Genomic DNA, 20,218 nt, shown 5'->3' with positions numbered 1-20,218 from the left:
CTCACAGAGCTAATTCATAACAATTGTTAAAATGAAGATACAAACAGATATATGGATATATATGTATGTGGGGTACTTAATCAACAGAATACTGTGAGACAGATTAAGTGAAAGAGTGTTTAAAATGTGTATGATTTTCATTACATGGAGAATTTTCTTCATTTCAAGGAAGTGACAAAAGACCCCATCTCTTGACTGACTCGGATCTACTGACAGAATAGGCAGAGCCTTTGGGAACAGTCCTGCCAAGTGATCTGGTAAAAAAGGCTGCTGCCATTAGCTCAGTGGGCTTACACAGCAATGTGCAAGCATTACCTAGTCCTCAGAGCAAGCATAATGATTAACATGAGAATATTCCCTATCTTTTAAATGGGGAAGTTCATACTGAAAAGCTAAATGCCTTGTTCAAAGCCTGCAAGAGAAACTCTGGCAGAGATTAAAATTCAGCAGTTTTAAGTGCCAGACCCTAATGTAAACCACAGGTGCAAGGGAAGAACCCTCAGAGCTTTTGTCATTAAGTTCCAACATGTTTCTCATGCTTGGATGAACTGGTGGAAGCTCAACAAGCAGCGATTTTCTCAAATGTATAAAATCATCACTGTGATCCTCAGATGGATAAGAGGTACAAAATTCACCATAAGCAAAGATGTTCTTATAACAAAGCTATGTAAACCAGCAGATTTAGTGACAAAACACAAGGAATAACAAGAAGCTTGCTCTTTTGAGAGATGCACCTGCTCAGATAGTTATTTGGGATTCAGAGCTTCTGAGTTGGTGGTGGCTTTCTTCAAGAGCAAAATCTTTTGTATTTTCACTCGACCATGGGTATAAAGAAGATATTAAAAAGACTGTTCCAAACAATAGAGTGGATTTTTTTGTTACAATAGGTACCTTTCAGACGTAACTCTGATGCGTTCATCATTAGATGATTGTTGCTCATCCTCTTTCTCCTGGAAGTATTCTTCTACACACTGCTCTTCAAACTCATAGAGTTTTTTTAGCTCTTCATCATTCAGAAATAACTCTGTGCAAACAAGAAGAACAAAAGAGGAGTTTCCTTTTTCTGATCTTCTGGCAGACAATTTAAATCCAAATTAGCAGTTTATTTCGGACATGGATATAACTGCAGATTCTACTCCTGCACTAAATGAACAGATGATTTTTAAAAATAAGCAATGAGCACTTAGCTAAAGATGGGCAGAGCTGTGAAGGAATGGAATACATTATGAGCATCATCTACTTCCATGGCCATCCACAGGGGGCTCAATGTTCTGAATGACTTTGACACTGTTTAACTGCTGTGCATTGAACAAACTGACCAGATTTTACAAGATAAAGACCTGGGCAATCTCTGCCAGTTTGATAATTCCTTCATTCAAGTGTTATTCTTAAAAGGACGAGAGTTATAGGCAACAGATAAACTTAGCAGATTGTTCACAGATATTCTTTGGATGATATGATAAGAAATTTCTAATCATATAAGAAAAATCCAAAGGGACATTTTGGGAACAATTCATCCTTTATCTGGATTTGTCCCTTTGCATTTGGAAGGAGTGTTAAATTTCCTTTCTTCCTTTTTCTCTTTCCTATTGTGCAAAAATGTTTCCTGTGAAATGTAGAAATAGAGGGATGTTGTGAGCATCCGTCACATTATTTCCATGAGGGATATAATGAAAACGTTAATTAACAGTTACAGAGTATGTTAGGAGAAGAATCCTCACAGTTTCCCTGTGAAATGACAGATAAATCTCTAAATTATAGTGGAGATACTCACAGTCACAGATTGCTCACAATCACAGAGCTGACGCTATAGCTGACATTTGAAACTGTATCCCTTCTGTAATTCCTGTTTGCCCCTCCCAACATATGGGCTTCACCAGAATTTGGTAAACCCCTGGACTGAGTAGATACCATCTCACTGTTTTAAGAAAGCAGGTCTTTATTAGCATCTGAGAGTTGCAAATTCTCAGGCACCCACAGAGCCCAAGAGCTGTTGAAATACAAATACTTGACACAAATATTGGCCCATACTCTCTTCTGCAAATACACTTGATGGGCAAGGTGAACAAAACAGGTCAGTGTTGTAGAAGCTGCTGCTTTCTGCTAAAATGGTGCAAAGAGCTCAATTTAGAGAAGATTTCTTGCATACTCAGTCCCCTGTCACGCTCATCCTGGTCTCCATCACCCTTCTTGCAGCGGCAGCAGATCCGCTTGATGATGATGTAGATGTGGCTGAAGATAATCATTGGTGGTGGCAGGACAGGTCTGTCATGGAATGTCATGATCAGCTGGTACCGCTGGAACTTCCAGACTTGGTTGGATATTGATTTTACCTCAAAGAAGGTATTGCTGAAAGGAAACATAGGCACAGTTTCTATGAGGCCCCTAATCTTGTTGCTCATTGAGCAAGTACTATGTTGAAAAAAGCAGCAGCTAAATAACCTCGTGGAGCCACAGGATTTGCTTGGTTCAGCTCTTTGTTGGTGCTACTGAACTAAGGATTAAATTGAACTCATGATTTCACTACCCCTTTTGAAGGTAGCAAACAGCAGGTGCTCTGCATCCCTCAGGCACCACTCAGAAGAGTCCTCTCAGACCATTTGCTCCTGCTGTACAAATCCCTTAGGTGCCAGTGAAAAGAAACTCACACAATTTATGCATCACATAATTGGTATTTTGGGGCTTGGTTATAAACTCTTTCTTTTAACACACGCCAGTATTTGTTGCTACACAAAGTATTAAATCCATGAAAAGTATTTTGTATGCTAAACTCAGAAGCTTCACATAGTTTGCCTTTAATATGCTAATCAGCTTGACCTACATAGAAGACTTTTCAAGTTTTCACAGAATGTCCTAAATTCAAACTTTACTCTCTCAAACTTCTGATTCGAAAACACGGTGCATATTCTTGTAAAGAAACTTATTCTTGGAAGCTTCATCATTTTTGCAGCAAAGTAAGGTGTGTTTTAAAGAAGTTTAATTTTGAAATTCAGTTGGTATGAAGTGATAGTAGTCAATCCAGAGATAACAATAGTCACAGTTATGAAATACCAACTAAGAGAAAGCAGACTTAATATTCTGTCTTAGAAAAGGCTTTTCAAGCTATTTTAAAGTATCTTCAGACAGCTCACTCCACTTCTATGATGGTGATAATACTGGAAACTTCCTTTTTATATTTTCTGTCCATTTATTTCCTAACTTCATGTGCTTTAGGATATCTATATTCATAAAACCAGTTAAAACATCTATTTGAAACCAAAGAATTCCTGTGTACACAGAGATTTTACTTTCTTTAGGTTAAGTCTACGTGAGACTATGATCAATGATGAGTAACAATCTGTCTTCATTCCGTGTCTCCTTTACAGCAGGAATTCCCCAGCTAGCTCTCAAGCCTGTGCAAGCAGGCTGGGATGGCAGGAGTTAACAGCATGACCTACTTCCCAAACTGCTGATTCCTTGGTCCTTCAGCCAATAATAGCTACCATTGTAAGATTCTTCCCCTTCTCCCCAGCTATGTGACTGGCATTTGAGTGCTTTAAATTCATGACCTTTTAAGCTACATACATCAAATGAAAGGCAGGCTTTGTGAGCTGCAGATTTCTGGGCACACGAAGTACTATTTTTTTGCATTTGTGATACAAGCTTACACTGACAAGCCCTCCAAAACTACATGTTTGAAGGCAACAAAAATGGATCACCTGCTTTTCTCAGGTGCTCTGTTCAAAAATTATTGTCAGCAAGTCATTATTTTTTTAATTCCTACATCATGAGAGGAAAAGCATGCAACCTAAGTGCAGGTAGGAAGAGCAAGCAGCAGAAATTTATTTTGTTTTACTCCAGATAAGTCTAAATAAAGATATGTGCATACTGCACACTGCTTGGGTTGGCCACAGACTGTGGCAACACATAGCCATCCTACCTGATGGTTCAAGGCAATACAGACTATTTTTTTAGGTCATGAAAGGACTCTGCAAGGCCCTAATTTCTTTTTCTAAATGGAAAACAAAACACGACAAAAGCCAGATGATGCAGTGGAAATGCCTCAGGCTTTTGACATTCAGAGTTTGTCCTGCTGCTCTCCCGCAGAGCTGTGACTGCCAGTGGCTACACGGGTTTCTGGCAGGTGTGTGCCAGGTTTCATGGATCCTATTTCTCATCTTTCCACAGCAACCTTGAGGCCTGTCACTATCCATTAGAAAGTTACTGGAAGTAGCCAACTTCTCTCACATCGCTGGCAAATTCAAAGCCACCTTTCCTCACTCTTCTCCAGGGTACACCCTGCTGCCAGTGTTTGCCAGTGACATCCATGGAATAGTGAGGTCCTGAGTGAACGCAAACCCTTGCAGAATCAGTTGTTGGACTCAAACAGAAACTTTATCTTGACAATAAGACAAAGATGCATGATTGTTTACGTACTTGAAGACAGCAATCAGCAGGTTTACCAACAGGATATTTGCTACCAAGAGGTAACAGGCCATGATAGCAGGAGTGAGCCAGGCCCCTGGGATGCACGGAGGAAGGCGTTTACCATCATCATCATAAAGATTGTCCCCACAAGGAGCTGAAGGAAAAACAGGAAAGGTATTTTTCACAAATTGCCTGATACTTAAAAATACTGTTCTCATTTATTTAATGATGACACAAGCATAAACGTTGCCGTATTTTGTCAGTTTATTTCCAGGAGCAAGTATGTATAATTTCTACTTCAAATTCTGCTTCCATGTTGGTGAACAGAGAGGCAACTCCTTACTGCACAGTGTGGCTTTCTATTCACATTCTCATGGATTTTCTTTCTTTCACAGTAATAGTCAAAGACCAGATCTTAATGTGTACACATACATATTAATAGTGGAATTACAAACAAATTATTAAATCTAACTTGTAAACATACGTTGCCAAAGAGATAAAAGCATCGCTTCAGTGGTAACAGAGTGCTGAGCATAAATCCAACATTTATGGGGGCCCAGAGTATTGAAGAGGCCTTTAATGGCCCTGACCAGCTGGGGGTTTACACCTAAGCCCCCTCTGCACACCTGTCCCTGCCTGAGCTGTGTGTCACTGCTGCCTCCAGGATGGACCTTGGACCAGTGTTAGTCCCCTGGATGGACCCTTCTGTCTCTGGCCCTGTCTCTTTTTGCCCCTTACTGGATTCCCTAGATGGATCCCAGGATATTACTTGACCTGTCTGGGGCTGTTAATGTCACCAGCAGGTTAATGCTACCAAAAAGATCCAATTCTAAAATGAAAAGTATATCGTAAACAAAATAAGACTACTGAGAATGGGACAGAAATTGAGAATATTGATCAAACCAATATAAAATAATTGCCTGAAGTCATTCTAAGATTACATAGGTTGTATTGGGCAAGACCTATCTTGGAGTTGGGAAAATGCAGCAATTTTGTTCTGACTGTAAGTGCAGTGCCAACATATCTGATTTCAAATACAAGGCTAACTTTTGGAACTATTTAGTAGCAGGTGAAGTTTTTGTCAGCCACAGGTTCCTTAGCTGTAATCTAAGCAAATTGAAAGTCTGTCAGAGTTCATAACAGATTTAGTTTATATGAATAGAAAACCCAGTATTTTTAAAAATTTTGCAAAAAAACCACAGTGCTTCAACCTCACTTGAAGAATACTTCAAAATATTTGAACACAAACTAAGCTTATTTACTGAGGTCTCAAAGACCTGTTTGGACTGTAATTAACAGCATTTATTTTACTTGTTTTACAAACATCAGACCTAAATTTTTCCCTCATTTTCTTAAGATAAGTATAGCAGGAAAATTAGGTGAATCCTAATTTTATTCAAAGAATCAACAAAAATACTGCCAAAACCACAGTAATATTGTATCTAGGTAATCAAAGGGAATTAGTTATACAATGCCACTTATGCATCATAATTTAAAAACCCTGATTATTTTGCTGTTGATGTACCAGAAACAAGTCTTAACAACAACTTCAACTCAGTTAAAACTTCTGATCTGCATTTTATGTTAAAATACTTTTCTTCTGCTTGTTTTAGAATGAAACAATTACAGTAGAAGAACAACATTCACACCTGAATATTGCATGGGTACTGTAATTAAAATATGAGTAACTAGTCAAGAAAAACATTAATGAACATATTCAGCTAAATGAAATAATCAGCTCTCCCCAGAGACTTACGATTGATTTCCATGGCATAGACTGAACACGAGTCCAAAGGAATGGAATAGAAAGGAGGCAGGGAAAGAAAAAAAGAAAAGAATACAATAATAAACAGAGCCCAAAAAAAAGATGATTGGAAATACAGTTCTGCTGCCAAGAAAGGATAAGCAACTAAAATGTCAGAACAGTAGAGACATATGCTGAGAAAAAATGTCTTTGTTAAAAATGCATTGCATTCTGCAATTTCCTTTTCATGCTGTTTTCCCCAAATGTTACATATGGCAGCAAACTAATGATAATAATATATCACAAAATGCTTCTGGCAGATGATCATTTAAATATACATGATATTTCTGGCAAGTAAACAAAACTGGCCGGCAACATCAAGCAACTCAAAATTATCACACAAAAATCATTCTTTCAGCTATTATGGAAATATTTTCTCTTTTTTTTTTTTTCTTTTCTTTTTTTTTTTTAACCACCCTGGCTTTGAATTTGTCAGCTGTTTCTTTTCAATAGCTATGTTTCAACTAATAGACATGCTATTTTACACTGTAAAAACATCAGTACCATTAATGCCCATTTTGACTACCAGTCTGGATACTTGCCTGCCAATTTGTAAATGGTGGTAAGAAAAGTCACACGATTGAAAGAAACTCAACCAGGCTTCTTTATTGTTCAAGAATATGATGCTGTTGGGTACAAGATGCTGATAACTTCTTGCCTGTGCTCATCTTCTAAAGAGGGTGAACCACACAAGACTTCCTGGGGTTTCCTGGGGTGCATTAGGGAAAGTGTTACCAGCAAATTAAGGGAGGTAATTATTTGCCTCTATTCAGTTCTGCTGAAACCACATCTGGACTTGTGTGTTTGGTTTTCAGCTCCCCCATGGAAATCAGGCATGGACGTATCAGAATAGTCCAGTCATGGCCACAGGGATTACTGAGGAGATTGGACTATCTGACAAACGAGGCAAGGCTGAGAAAGCTGGGATAATTTAGTCTAGAGAAGGTCAAGGAGATCTTACCAATGCTATAAATACCTGATGATGTGTGGGAGAAAAGAACACAGGGCCAGACTCTTCTCAGTGAAAGGAGAAGCAGCAGTGGGCAAAGGTGGAAAGATGGGCAATTCCATTTAAACCAGGTTGTCCAGAGAGGCTGCACAGTCTTCATCCTTCAAGTTACTGTAAACACCACTGGGCAGTCTCTAAGCAATCTGGGATAAATCTAATTTGCCCTGTTTTGAGCAGGAAAGTTCAACTGGATGATCTCCAAAGGTACCTTCTAAGCCCAGCAAATTCTGACTTGTGATCTCCAGATGAATCTATAGGATTCTTCCTGTCCTCAGAGAAGCTACTGACAAAGTCCAACTACCTTCTTTCAAAGGGAAAATTTGATTAAATACTTTTTCCATAAATTGTTTACACTCCTGGACCTTGCCAAAACCAGCCATTAGCTCTTGAGTCAGAGTCATATTAGACTGTCCATAGCCATTACTCCCCAATGACTTCTGAAGCTGCTTTTGTGGTGTCTTTACAGAGAACCACAGACAGATTAGAAGGAAAATTTCTTATTGAAAGCAAAAAGATCTTCAGGAGTCAGTTCATAGACTTCTACACAGGACAAATGTAGAGAACAATTGTAAGGCAGTGTAGAAGAATGCTTTGCACAGCCATAACTACTTTTATATTAAAACAACATAAAGCCACACATTTCCGAGTCAGTTTATGCACAGCAAAGCCTCTGACCTGGGAAGGATCAAGTAGCTGAACTTGTACAACCAAAAAGTCCAAACCTTTTGACCCCCAAATCTTTTGCACTGCTGAAGGAAGATTTCTAATGGAAAGCATGTTGAATGTATGACTGAGAAATGACTGGAAGCATCAGAGAAGCCTGGAACACCTCTTACACTAAAGTTGGCTGGTAAGGTGTGACCTTTGATTTATAAAGAAATCAAACTGTCTACACTGGCAAACATTCTTTGTTCAAACTGAACATGAGATAAGGGTTAGCCCATTACAGTCATTTCCTCTCTGTGGGAGAATTGTCCCACTTGTGAACCAGGATAAGCTCAAGTTCTCTCATGTGCACCAAAACTGCAGTATCAGCCAGCAGATGACTGGCTTGACCTTTCACTTGTCCAGAGTAACTTACTGTACCCTAAGTTACATTATTGAAACAAACATTCATTAAGAAAACAAAGTTGATCAGATTGTGCACTGTTCAGAAACAGACTAATGACACTTTATTCCCTTCTGAACAGTTAAAGTACACTTTAATGACACTTAGAATAAAAGCTTCTCATGATGATGAACCTTAAGGGATTTTGAACTTAGACCTTCAGGTTCTTCAGCCTTCCACATCCCTACCTGTCAGTATATGCAGGTGACCGAAGTAACACGTACACAAAGCTGAAACGGCAGCTTGTACTATGTCAGACAAAGTACAAACTACATGATACACACTAGAGGAGGCCAGCTGCACATTGGACTGCCATACAAATGTCAAATATTAACACAAAATTAGCACTAAGAGGACAGCTTACATCTCCTTTAAAATGCTGACAGGTATATTTTAAAGTGTGCAAGATTCCTGTAAGAAAGGCTGTTTCCACATCCAAAGCTAATCAAGTGAAGATTGCTTTCTTTGTTTTGTTTTCCCATAGGTGTAGAAAAGAACAACCTGAGTGATTCATGAAATGGAAATGTTCCTGAAAGCAGACAGATATATGACTGGGGGTAAAAATGTATGAGCTCACTGCTTGTGAGTTGGAGATGAAAGGATATGTGTATTTTAACCTTCCTGCACAAGGGAGTTATTTCTTTTTTTTCTGCTGGGACTGACTCTTAGTAAACCTTTGAATGAAAAGAAGATTTCAGAATGATCTCTGTTGATCCCTGTAAGTAAACAGAACACTTCACACTGCCACGCTCTTGGACAGGAGAATATTCCAGACTAGATCACTTCCTGTGTTAACTGAATTTGAATATAAACCAAGAGAGCAGACATGTGGGTGGGGAAGAGAAAATTGCTCAGCCTCAGGTCTGCCACAAGAAAACCACAACAATATCGTCGTAAATCGAAAACACTACTTCCAAATTAAAAGCAGTCTTTAATTTGGATCTGATCATCTGCCTCAGAAACAGGAAACAGACTCTTACTATGAATTCTACTCTTACGGTCTATCTGGTCAGCGAACACCTCTCCGTAGATCATCCAGTAGGGCATGTAGAAGATGTTGCGTGCCAGTCTCCAGGAGGGCTCCTCATCCGGGTGCAGGATAGCCTGCCGGGCTACTCCAAAGCTCATCAGAACCACAAGCATGATGACCACAAAGTACAGCATGTCAATCATCTGCATGGAGAGACCACAGAGAGGCTCTCAGCACCACCAGGGAGCACAGTGGCAGCAGCAGGTCTGTCTGCCAACATGCAGTGCAGCAAACAAGAAAACAGCAAGAGAATCTTCGGGACGTTGTGCTTTAAGTACTACTCAGGTATTGGGCATGCATACAAATGCAGAGAAAGCAGTTACTTAAAGGAATACCAGATTATATTTAAAAACACTTAAAATGCTAAATCCTTTGCTATCCCTGTTCTCCTTTGCATCAAAAGTATGCTGTGCTTTCAGTACAGACCTCCTCTGTGGCTGCAAAGAGATGATGTAATAATCATTGCTGGACCACCTCGGGTGCACAGCTCATGGGTTTCTGGATGATCCTGGTGTACCTGCAATCTGTTATTGCATCAGTATAACATCTTGTGTGTGTGCATGACATTCCTATGGCAACTTTTCACAGGCTGTATTCAGTCCTACTCAATAGAAAACCTGTTTTTAAAGCAGAAGGGAGTTTAGTTTCCCACGAAGTTCTTAAAGACATCATTTATAGCAATTTAGGCACTAACCATCTTTCCAATCATCATGACGTAAGGTCCCAGATATTTGTTCACACCAAAGATATCTAGTACTCTAATGTACCAGAAAATTATATCTACGCAGTAAATCACTCTTCCATAACCCATGTAAGGCTGGTTCTGCAGGCGAAGAATTGCTCCTATGATAAATACTGAAATAGCCACCAGGTCAGTAATGTTCCAGTATTCCTGGAGCCAAACTTTGATTTTTTGGCTCAGCTTGCCAGGCTCTGACATTAAAATCTGAAATAAAAAACAAAGAAACAAATGAACTTACAACAACAAAACAATTAGAAGAAAACTCCAAGTTACATTTTTGAAGTAATGGTCATGAAAAAAGACCAATCTTGTCATATTCAACAGGTGTCTGAATTTCAGACGCCCTCCACTGTCAGCAAAATTTGTTTCAAGCAAGAATACTTTTAGTCATTAGTATATTCAGAATATGAGACTCTTCTTTCTCCTGTGTGACCTCTCAACCCTGTGCACAAGTCCATGCCATTATAATCTCTAAGAGCAAGCTTTGTTCTAAGGATTATGAGCTGTTGGTATGGGCAGACTTTACCTCTCTGACTTTCTCCAAAGCCAAAGTCACGATGTAGGAGATGACAATCCATTCCTGGACTGATGGCCACCGTTCCATCCGCACCAAGATGATGTAATTAAATAACATCAAGTAACCAAGGTATGATATCTGCCAAAAAAGAGGAAAATCCTTCATGGACTCTAGATGATGTATCTGAGGATCCTTCCAAATTAGGCAGTATTCAATTACTTGAGATTACTTACACAAAAAAAACACCCCAGTCTCCACTAATTTCCATTACACAGTCCTGGATTATTAGTGTAAGCCAAAAGAGCTAACACTCAGTTTTCTATAACCACTCGTGTAAATGTCCAACTGATGGTGCTGGTGTCTCCAAGCTGCACAGAAGCCTTTGGTGACCAGCCAAACTAAAAAACTCTGAGAGCTTAGAAATTCAGAGTTAAGAAATCAAAAAGGATTCAGTGACTTAAAAGGGAAAAAACAAACCTGGAAGCAAAACAGTAACAAATCAAAAGATATTTCAGGGAGAAAATGGAGTTTTCTAAATAATGGAGTTTTCGGTGTGAAATGTTTACCCACCATCTCAAGGCAGATAAAGGCAGAACAGGGAGTAAAGCTGTGAGCAGCATCTGCCTGGAGGGGTAGGGAAAATAAAGAGCCATACAGCCCACTTGCTTTCTCCACTCTGTAATGATGTGGTTGAGCCCTTCTGGGAAGAATACACTCTTCAGCTGAAGCCAGAGGCATACAAACTTCATTTCTCAGTCCCTCTTCCTACACTTGTTACTTAAATCCATCTACATGGACAGTAGGTTGGCAGGTGTTTTGGTTACTTTAAGCAGCTCCCAGTCTCAGGAGCAAGTTTCTTGCTGAAGCCTAATTCAGTAAGAGCAGAGAAGGCTGTATCACCAGAGAAGAAACACCAGACAGAAGGTAGGCAAATCCTCTTAGCTGAGAGGCCTGATAATGCATGAAAGCAAATCCCCCTTTACTCAGTTCCCTAGTAACTGTGCTAATTAGGACGTTCATATGAACCTGTGTGTTGAGGCTAAGCATGAAGTATTCAGCTGCTGAAGACCATTACTTGCACAAGAAAAAATATTTCCTTCTCTGCAGGAAGCAGGCCTGCTGCAAAGCCCTCCACGCTGGCACAGCCAGGGGCCTCCAGCACCTAAAGGAATCCCCGAGGCTGTGGAACATATGATCCAGACAGCTGAATTATCTCATTTGCTGAAAGAAGAAAAACAGCAATTCTAAAGCACTCTAAACCAGGCCCTTTATGCCTGGGGCTTTTTTAGTCTACTGAAATGTAATTTCTTTTGCACTATAAAACCACATTGAATACTTTTCTTTGAAATTAAATAGGAATTTCGCTTTTAAACTATTAACTTGGGCAGCAGAAAGGCATCAATGTAGTGTTTTGTGATTAAAATGTGCTAAAACTAAGAACCTGCATATTACTATGACCTATCAGGCATCAGGCATCCTAATCTTGAACACACAAGAAACCAGTATCCCTTTTACAGGGCACACACAAAATTTATGAGCAGTAGCATGAAGAGATGTTCTATTTTATTATAACAGTTTAACACCAGATAATTCTTGATGCAATGAATAGAAAATTAGATGCTTGTCAAAAATAAGTATTTTAGTTTACATTTGTTTTAATAGAAGTACATATGAAGTCTTAGCAGACTGGGATCTGTGCTCCCATCTAGGCTGCACCCATCTGAGCAACAGGGCAATTGGCAATGATACCATGGGGTTACTACATTCCAATGCCAAACAGGAGCCAGGTCCTTTAGAAAGCAAGATAATCAATCCAGCCTAGTTTGGATCCAGTGGCTGGATTGTGGAGCTTGCACTTAGTTTGGTGTATTCCACACAGAGCCTTCTTCACAGCACGTAGGAACTTTAGAGGCTAACAATGTAAGCTCTTCAGTTTTTCATTCTGTTTCACTCTATGTGCATTTTCCTCTGAATAAAGGGAGTGCTTTACTCATCAGTTTCCACAAAAGTCAGTAAAATATTTATTTATTACACGTTTATTACTTTTACATCGGAATCCTTTCAGTTTCGCAGGTGTGAGAAAAATGATCACTATCAGTTTAATCATCATGACTTACTGTGTAGAACCAAAATTTGACAATAGGTGCATTATAGAATTCATAGATCTTTGTTCCAATTGGGAGGCTCTGTTGTTTTTTCTTTCCATTCTCTTCATCCCCTTTTCGGGAGCCTGTATCTGCATTTGCATCCTGGAAGACCAAAGTTGTCAGATTTCATCAATACACAGCAGCAAAAATTGTAGTTTTCCTCAACCACAGCCCCAGCCAACTGCTAACTATGCAGAGATTCCCTTGAGCAACAAGCTTCTTTTTAAAAGCATATAAATAGAATTCTGTAAATCTGAAACTACACAGACACTTCCTGTGCCCTGAGAATCCAGTCTATACTCTCCCATAATCCTTCACTGATTTTGTCCCCCAGAGGCAGTAGAGATTTTAACCTGAGTGAGCTACAGCATGATAAGAAAAGTCAGGAAAATGGGCAGTCCTGGGATATTAGAACTTTCTAATAATCTCAATTACTGACCGCATTTTCCTCCTCTTTTTCTTTGCCTTCCTCATTTTCTTTTGATGTTTGGTAGGAGTAGTCATCGTAACTGCGATACTCCAGGAAAAGGATGGTGGGAGGGAAGAGAATTCCCATTATAACCTGTGAACAAGAAAGAATTTAATTCAATATTTGTTACAAAATCCATAATATAAACAAGGTAGGTCCCAAACCATTTTTTTATAGTATTCAAGATATTCTGCTATCCTCAAGCTTATAAAAATGAGTAAGTACTTAAGTAGCATTGGCAAAAGGTATTTCATGAAATATGGCACCCTGAAAAGCCTCCCATCTCCACAAATACCCTGCAATTAAGAAATTCTGCTCCAAAATTAGTGTGCAGAGAAATGCCATGGAATGGACACAGTGGTTAGAAGTGGCCTTCAGGTTTGTTACTGTAGTTTATAGTTACTTCAGTCACCTACTATCATTAGTTTTAAAAGCTAAAAAAACTATGAAAGGTAAAACAATCTTCACAGATAGCCCTGGGAGAATTCTCTTACTATGTGAGATTGCTTGGATACAGAAACACAAGCCAAAGTACAGAAAAGGAGCAGAGAAAAGAAGGCAGGTAACGAAACCAGAACAAACATCAGGAGGTTGATTCATTCTTTGGAGAAAAGAAAGAAAAATAATGAACAGATTTGGGAAGTACCATGATGCAATCTGAAAGGCAGATTCAGTTCCCTGATGATTTTAAACAGGTTTAAAAAGGAGATATGGGAAAGTGAAAATAAACTGAGAATGGCAGAGACAGTGCAATGTGTATGTCAGCAAACTTGGGAATCTGACCTGGGAAGACAGATACAGCATTTTGTCAGTAAGGGGGATTTAAGGAAAGAAGGAGGTGAGCAGGATGAGTCTCCATATGGGTGACAGCAACTGCATAACTCAACAAAGTAGAGGATTATATTGACATGAAAACACACAGAAGCAAACACTGCTCTTCTTCCTTAGCGTTGACTCACTCGTTTCTCTTCTGTGAGAGCCCCCTCACATTACGTGTTTTTGTTTGTAAATCAAAAAATTAGGAAATATTAAAATCAGTAAGAGAGACTGCATCATCAGATCACAGAAGCAGGAAATAAAAATCACATGGTTTCACACAATGCAATTGTACGGATTTCACTCTTTTCAGCACTGAGTCTCAACTGGTAAGGTATTAAGCAATTTAGGAAGATGTGGCCACATATGGTTTATTTTATATCTATTCCCATTGCATGGACCCCTAATGGAAATATTTTTGCTTGTCTATGACTGATTTTTAATAGGAGTATGTTCTCAATTAGCAAATCTCATGCTTTATTGAAAGCCACAATTTGTCTCTCAGATTCCAATCCTGCTAAGTGTTTTATGGAGCTGTATTTTCCTTTGTCATGGCGTAATATGCCTTAGATATCCTGAAACTGGAAACAAAAGAAATTAGCTTTAAAGCAGATATGTTCTTAAGACATCTCTGAGTAAGTGACTTTTGCTATGTATAACAAAGTGCTGCACCCCACAAACTCTCTTTGGAAGTGTTGCAGAACAGAAATACCTTAAGGCCGGGGTTTTTCCGCATGCGCAGCCGCCCCATCCACATGTCTGTTAGGAGCATCTGGCTGCAGGTGTGAGCAATGAAGTCCCTGTGTTTAGCTGCCACAGCCAGCTTCAGGCAGGTAGAATTACTCCAGTTTTTCAGTTCATATGTCAGCAGTTTCATGGCAATCTGCTCATCGTGTTTATAGGACTGATCTAAGAGTTCAACAGCCAGCTGGCCAAAATCTCTGGAACAAGATAAGATCAGTGAAGTTACACTTAGATATCAGTCTGCTTTGGGATTTTAGCTCGGTTCACTGGGCATCATGTTTATCCACAAGAACAACTAATCTCCAGCTTGATTTGGAACAGTCTACAAAAGTTCCAAACAAACTGTTAATGAACAGAGGGAATTCACTTAGACCAATAACATCTTCAAGGCAGTTTAAATGTATCATCAGATACTCCCTAATTTCTGGGAGTAAATTCTAAAAATAATTTTGTAAAATAAAACTAGCTAGTTTTACAGGGAGAAGCTCAAGAATGAATGCATTCTGTCAGAAAAAAATGCAAGTCTTCTCCTTGCTAGTGTTGCCTTGAGATCCAGAGACCATGTTTTTCCTTGTCCGTAGTTGACAAATTGGCTCCAAATGGCATTCTGTGAAACTACATTTAGAAATGAATTGTACTGGACTAAAAGTAAAGTTTCTCAGCAAGCTCATACCGAGTAGCTCTAAAATCTGCTCTGCATCTACTAACTTTGAGTTGTTGTCCAGATCCTGAGAAATGTCATCCACCAGCTCACTCTCTGAAGACTCATGGGCCATAGACTTGTAGAGTTTACAAGCCACGAGTGCCTTGGCCATGGATTCCTCCCCTCGTTGCCAAAGGAACAGGGCCATCTTCTGCCGTTTCATGAGCACAGCCCACACCATCAGCTCGTGAAAGGGGTACTGAAAGCGGCTGACTTCTGGGTCATCCACATCAATATCAATCTCTTCCTCCTTTTTCTTCTTTTTCTTCTTCCCTTTGGTGGGAGGCTCATCATCCTGGGAAGAAAAATTGTTCCCATCAGCTTTTAACAGCTCACCTGATAACAGCACCATGCAGGGAACAAATACTGAAAGGACACATTAATACCAAGCTCTAACTTGGTTTTGCTGTTTGCTACCATGAATGCAATAGGACAGAGCATGCACCGGGCAAGCACACACAGACTCAGATTTTGTTCGGGGTGCTGTTTCTTGTACACATAACTACAAGTCACCCATCCTGGAAAAGTGCAGTAGAACCCCCTGGTACTGAAGGCATCCCTTCACACTGCATTGTCCACAGATCTCTACGTCGTGTGGAATTGCACAGGCTGGTCTGCAACGAATTAATATTTACTGAATCCTCTGCAGTGTCAGTGGGACTCTAACAAAGCTGAATTCCCTACAGATAGGCTCCACTGCCACTCCTGATTCCACATGCCTGTGTCTATCTCTGCTCATCTTCCAGGTACCAGAGCACTTTTCTGACTGGCGTGCAGACCATGGCAACATGCAAAAGGCAAAGACAGGCACACAGCACCCTTAAGAACAGCAAGATACCAAAGGGAGTCTTCACCTTGGAATAAGCAATCTCCTCTTATGTATGCAGTGCACCTGGAAGGTGTAAGTATCCCATTTCTTAAAGGGATAGGGAGGATAGGCCATTACTACAGGAACCAACATGGAAGTAACTGAAGGGAAGTAGTGACAATGAAGCAGGATCCTGAAGGGAGAAAAGCCATGATTGGGAAAATTAGGGTTTAAAAAATGTAGGAAGAACATCGCATATATAAAGACAGAGCTCATCATCGTTGTAGGCCTTGAGTCCAATCTCAGAAGTGGCTTGCAAGTAAAGAAATGGCTATGCTACAAAATCAATTCTCCTTCAAGCAAGCTCAGCATTATGCACTATTTTTCAACAGCATGTGAATTTAAATCCAAATTCAAAATTCAACCTCCCACATAATTTCCAAAGATGACTCTTCAGCTCAGCAACTGAGCATGCACTTCTCCTCGAGCAATTTTAACAACTGCAAGTGGTGACCTCTGTCTTCTATGGAAAATTCAGGGGTCATTAATTACACAAAGTATTTACCACTTCTGAAGCACAAGACATAAAATCTCAAATGGAGGACAAAAAATTAGGTCCTCTACACCCTAGGAAAATCAAATAAAAACAAAAGGGTATTGTACCAGGAAATGTTTTGATAAAACTGGTATTTTAAATAAATCCAACTTACCTCCATTCCCAGTAGTTTAAGAGCTTTTGGCTGAATATTAAAAAACAGAAAGAAAATCAGTTAGATGGGAGGAAAATTTGAAAGACCAAACAATACCAAGAAAACCCATTTTCATTTACAAATGTACAGCATTTATTATGAAACTTACTGTTATAAATAATTGTACCAATAGTGCTGCAATTAGTTACTCTTCATTTAAATTGTATTTGCAGGAATGCAATGCATTAGGAAATATCTATCCTGCACTCAAAGAAAAGATTTTAATTCAGACTGAAGAGTTAAATGAATCATTTGATAAATAATGCTTTGAGAAGGAAAATCACCACATGGTCACAAAAGCCAAAAAAAACCCCCAGAAGTGCTTCTAAGCACACCACAGTTAGGAATACTTGGATTGTAAACTACAGGAATAGGAGGAAATTCACCTCCAGAGCAGTGCATTCATCACCTCTCCTGTCCTCACTTCCTTTAATAGAGATGTCTTACAACTTTCTCATATAACTTCACTCTTGGAGTTTCAACTTCTACCTTGCAGCACTTCTTGAGAATTTAACATGCAGTGTTTCACAAAAACAAAGGAACAGAGTATTACTTATTTTTTACCATCACCAAAATGGCCACATCTAGAATGCATTCATTCTTACCCTTTTTGGTCCAAATAAATTATTATAAAGAGTGCGAAAGCTTTTCCGAGTGTAGTTGCAGCGATAGGCTCCGCCCATGAGATATTCCAGGACAAGACCAATATCTATTAGGCTGATATGATAATCTGGTGGAAGATTTCCCTAACAAAAAAACCCACGACTTAATAAGGATTTAGGATAAGAAAACATGACACAGATTAAACTGCCTGGCTAGACATATGTCACGATTAAATTGGAACATGGGTATTATTTACAGCCACTGGGTTCAGTCTTTGAACATTTGTATGAAATTAACTGATTCACATAATGAAAATTTTTGGTGTCATAGCCTTTTGGTTTTGTTGTTAGCAGAATTCATATTTCTGAAGAAATTGTCATTTGATTTACTCACATATGAGTGTCCATACAAGTTTATATTGTTTACAAGGGTTATATTAATGAACTTAAGAAACTCTGTACTAATTATCATTAATCCACTATAAAAGCATGGCAATTTCATGGTGACTATCCCTGATAATCATATTTTACATACTTTTAAATGGAAACTTATATTTCATCATGTTATCTACAGCTGAGACTGCAATGCAGACCATGATTAATGTGCAGCCCAGAATCAAAGCAAAAGGCAAACTCTAATTTCGGCAGTTACAGCTAAAACTGGATAATTTTATTGACTCCACTGGAAAAAAAATGGTGCTTCATTGTCCAAGCTACATCCTACAGCAATGACTGATTCTACATCACCACTGAGCAGCTGCTATGATGGAACAACTACAGCCTAAGGAAGCACATCACCTCCAGGTTAACCCAACTGAATCCCCGGGACTGCCGCTGAGGGAAGGAGATGGAAATGCAATGGAAAGGAGGAGAGACAGACAGACAGCAGAATGCAGAGGAACGTTAGTGACACTCACAGTGACAACACTGAATGAGAAAATTGTTACATTATGAAGCAGGTGAATATGAATTACACATTAACACAGTACTGCATAATCCCCACATCTGAACCTCCCTGGAATAACTGGGAGTTTTCCTTGCAGAAATTAATACAGGCAATTTCATGGAGTTGAATTTTACTGAATAAAAGCTTCAAAACCTCTAAGAGAGAAAATAGGACAAATCCCACAATGACCCTCCCTCTCCACATACAATGAACAAATTTCCATGTAATGGAAACAAATGAGTAACAAATTTAGGACAGAGGAGATTTTCTCCCAGGTGAAAAGCTGGACTGGTGGGAGAAAAGTAACTGGAAAACATACATGGAAACAAACAAAATGCAAGAAATTCTGCAGTCTTGAGTGGGGCTTCCAGTTAACCTAGCAGGCCTTTCCTTCCACTCCTCCCCTGTAGTGCTGCGTTGGGAGCTTCTTGTAGAGAAGAAACAGTATCAACCTAAATCTCAAATGCCATATTGCACCAAAGGAGGCTAATTCAGTTAACTCCTTCGTGTTTAAATTACTAACACTGCCATACCCAATTTAGACTGACGTCACTCTTCGACACAGGGAGACATTTAACTTTCCTTAACAGCTGCCATCCAATTTCAAATGCCTGCTTGGCCCCATGCTATGCTAATTCACATGGCTAATGCAATCACACAAATGTAACACTGCTTACCTTTTTCACATCTCTGACTAGCAAATGCAGTGTATTTGGTGGACCCAGTCTCTGAAACAAAAATAATTCATGGTCCATTAGATCTTCAGTTCCTCAGACTGTTTGCAAACACGAACACAGTTAGTGATCTGGCACCTTATGCAGAACTTTAGACAACAGCCATGAGCCACCACACCCCAGAGGGGTGGAAAGAAGGAACTGGGCTGCAGTGACAAAAACCTTTCTATCAAGAGCTGTGCAATATCCCTTTTTTATAAACCCTTCTGTGGTGATTCAAGTCACATCCATAGTGGCACAATACCACAGGGCTTTTTAGTATTTCTGCTCACTCACAGTATTATACAGTTCCTCCAGGCGAGGAATGGTCAGGAAGTGCTGCATGTTCACTCCATTCTCTATGAGCAGTTTCACAAAGTCCACTCGATCCAGGACCAGCGCATCCAGCATAGCCTGCTCCAGGGAGTTCACCTGAATTGCAGGGTGGAGAATGTGAGACCACATGAGTACAAATGAGTTGGTTGGGCAGCAGCCGCAGCCATTCTCACTACTTAGGGTATGGACTGAGTTCCCACATATGTTGGTTAGTCTGTAGTAAAAAGGAATTGAGAAAGTAGCATTTTAACCCCATGAAGTGAGTAGAGATAGCAGGGATTTCCAAACCTTTAGCAATAAAACTGTAGCTTTCAGTCTTTCAGCATGTAGCTTCCAATCATTTTGTTCAGCATTTTTAACTAAACCAGGCATACCATGCCTGACACATTGTGTGAAAATGGACTTACTTGCTCAGCATGATAGGAACAAGTTAAACTAACGCATTCACAGAAGGAAGATGTTCACTGGTGGTCTTATTTCCTTCTGACAAGTGCAGGGAAGAAGAGGCTGCAGCTCAGTACTGACTTGTACTGCTGAGATATGGCTGCATGTGGTGCACATGGGATGG

The 20,218-nt window shown here is 39.6% G+C and overlaps 1 protein-coding gene across 2 annotated transcripts in view; it reads right to left on the bottom strand.

Annotated features, from left to right (window-relative positions):
• The window catches only part of TRPM1 (transient receptor potential cation channel subfamily M member 1), a 66,820-nt gene that overhangs the window by 4,474 nt on the left and 42,128 nt on the right, over positions 1–20,218 (bottom strand). The window contains exons 12-26 of one of the 2 annotated variants that reach the window (XM_038147596.1): positions 19,612–19,746; positions 19,279–19,329; positions 17,659–17,799; positions 17,015–17,044; positions 15,502–15,791; positions 14,762–14,990; positions 13,204–13,326; positions 12,735–12,866; positions 10,627–10,755; positions 10,053–10,304; positions 9,327–9,501; positions 6,164–6,184; positions 4,417–4,561; positions 2,150–2,349; positions 892–1,024 (exon numbers count right to left, since the gene is read on the bottom strand). In XM_038147596.1, the coding sequence (XP_038003524.1) occupies positions 892–1,024; positions 2,150–2,349; positions 4,417–4,561; positions 6,164–6,184; positions 9,327–9,501; positions 10,053–10,304; positions 10,627–10,755; positions 12,735–12,866; positions 13,204–13,326; positions 14,762–14,990; positions 15,502–15,791; positions 17,015–17,044; positions 17,659–17,799; positions 19,279–19,329; positions 19,612–19,746 (2,186 nt within the window). The remainder of the gene's footprint in view (positions 1–891; positions 1,025–2,149; positions 2,350–4,416; positions 4,562–6,163; positions 6,185–9,326; positions 9,502–10,052; positions 10,305–10,626; positions 10,756–12,734; positions 12,867–13,203; positions 13,327–14,761; positions 14,991–15,501; positions 15,792–17,014; positions 17,045–17,658; positions 17,800–19,278; positions 19,330–19,611; positions 19,747–20,218) is intronic. The other variant, XM_038147597.1, reaches the window with a different exon arrangement.

Source organism: Motacilla alba, chromosome 10 (assembly GCF_015832195.1).
Source record: "Motacilla alba alba isolate MOTALB_02 chromosome 10, Motacilla_alba_V1.0_pri, whole genome shotgun sequence".
Taxonomy (NCBI): Eukaryota; Metazoa; Chordata; class Aves; order Passeriformes; family Motacillidae; genus Motacilla; species Motacilla alba.
Note: the sequence above shows the minus strand (reverse complement) of the source record. Positions and strands in the feature narration are given on the sequence as shown.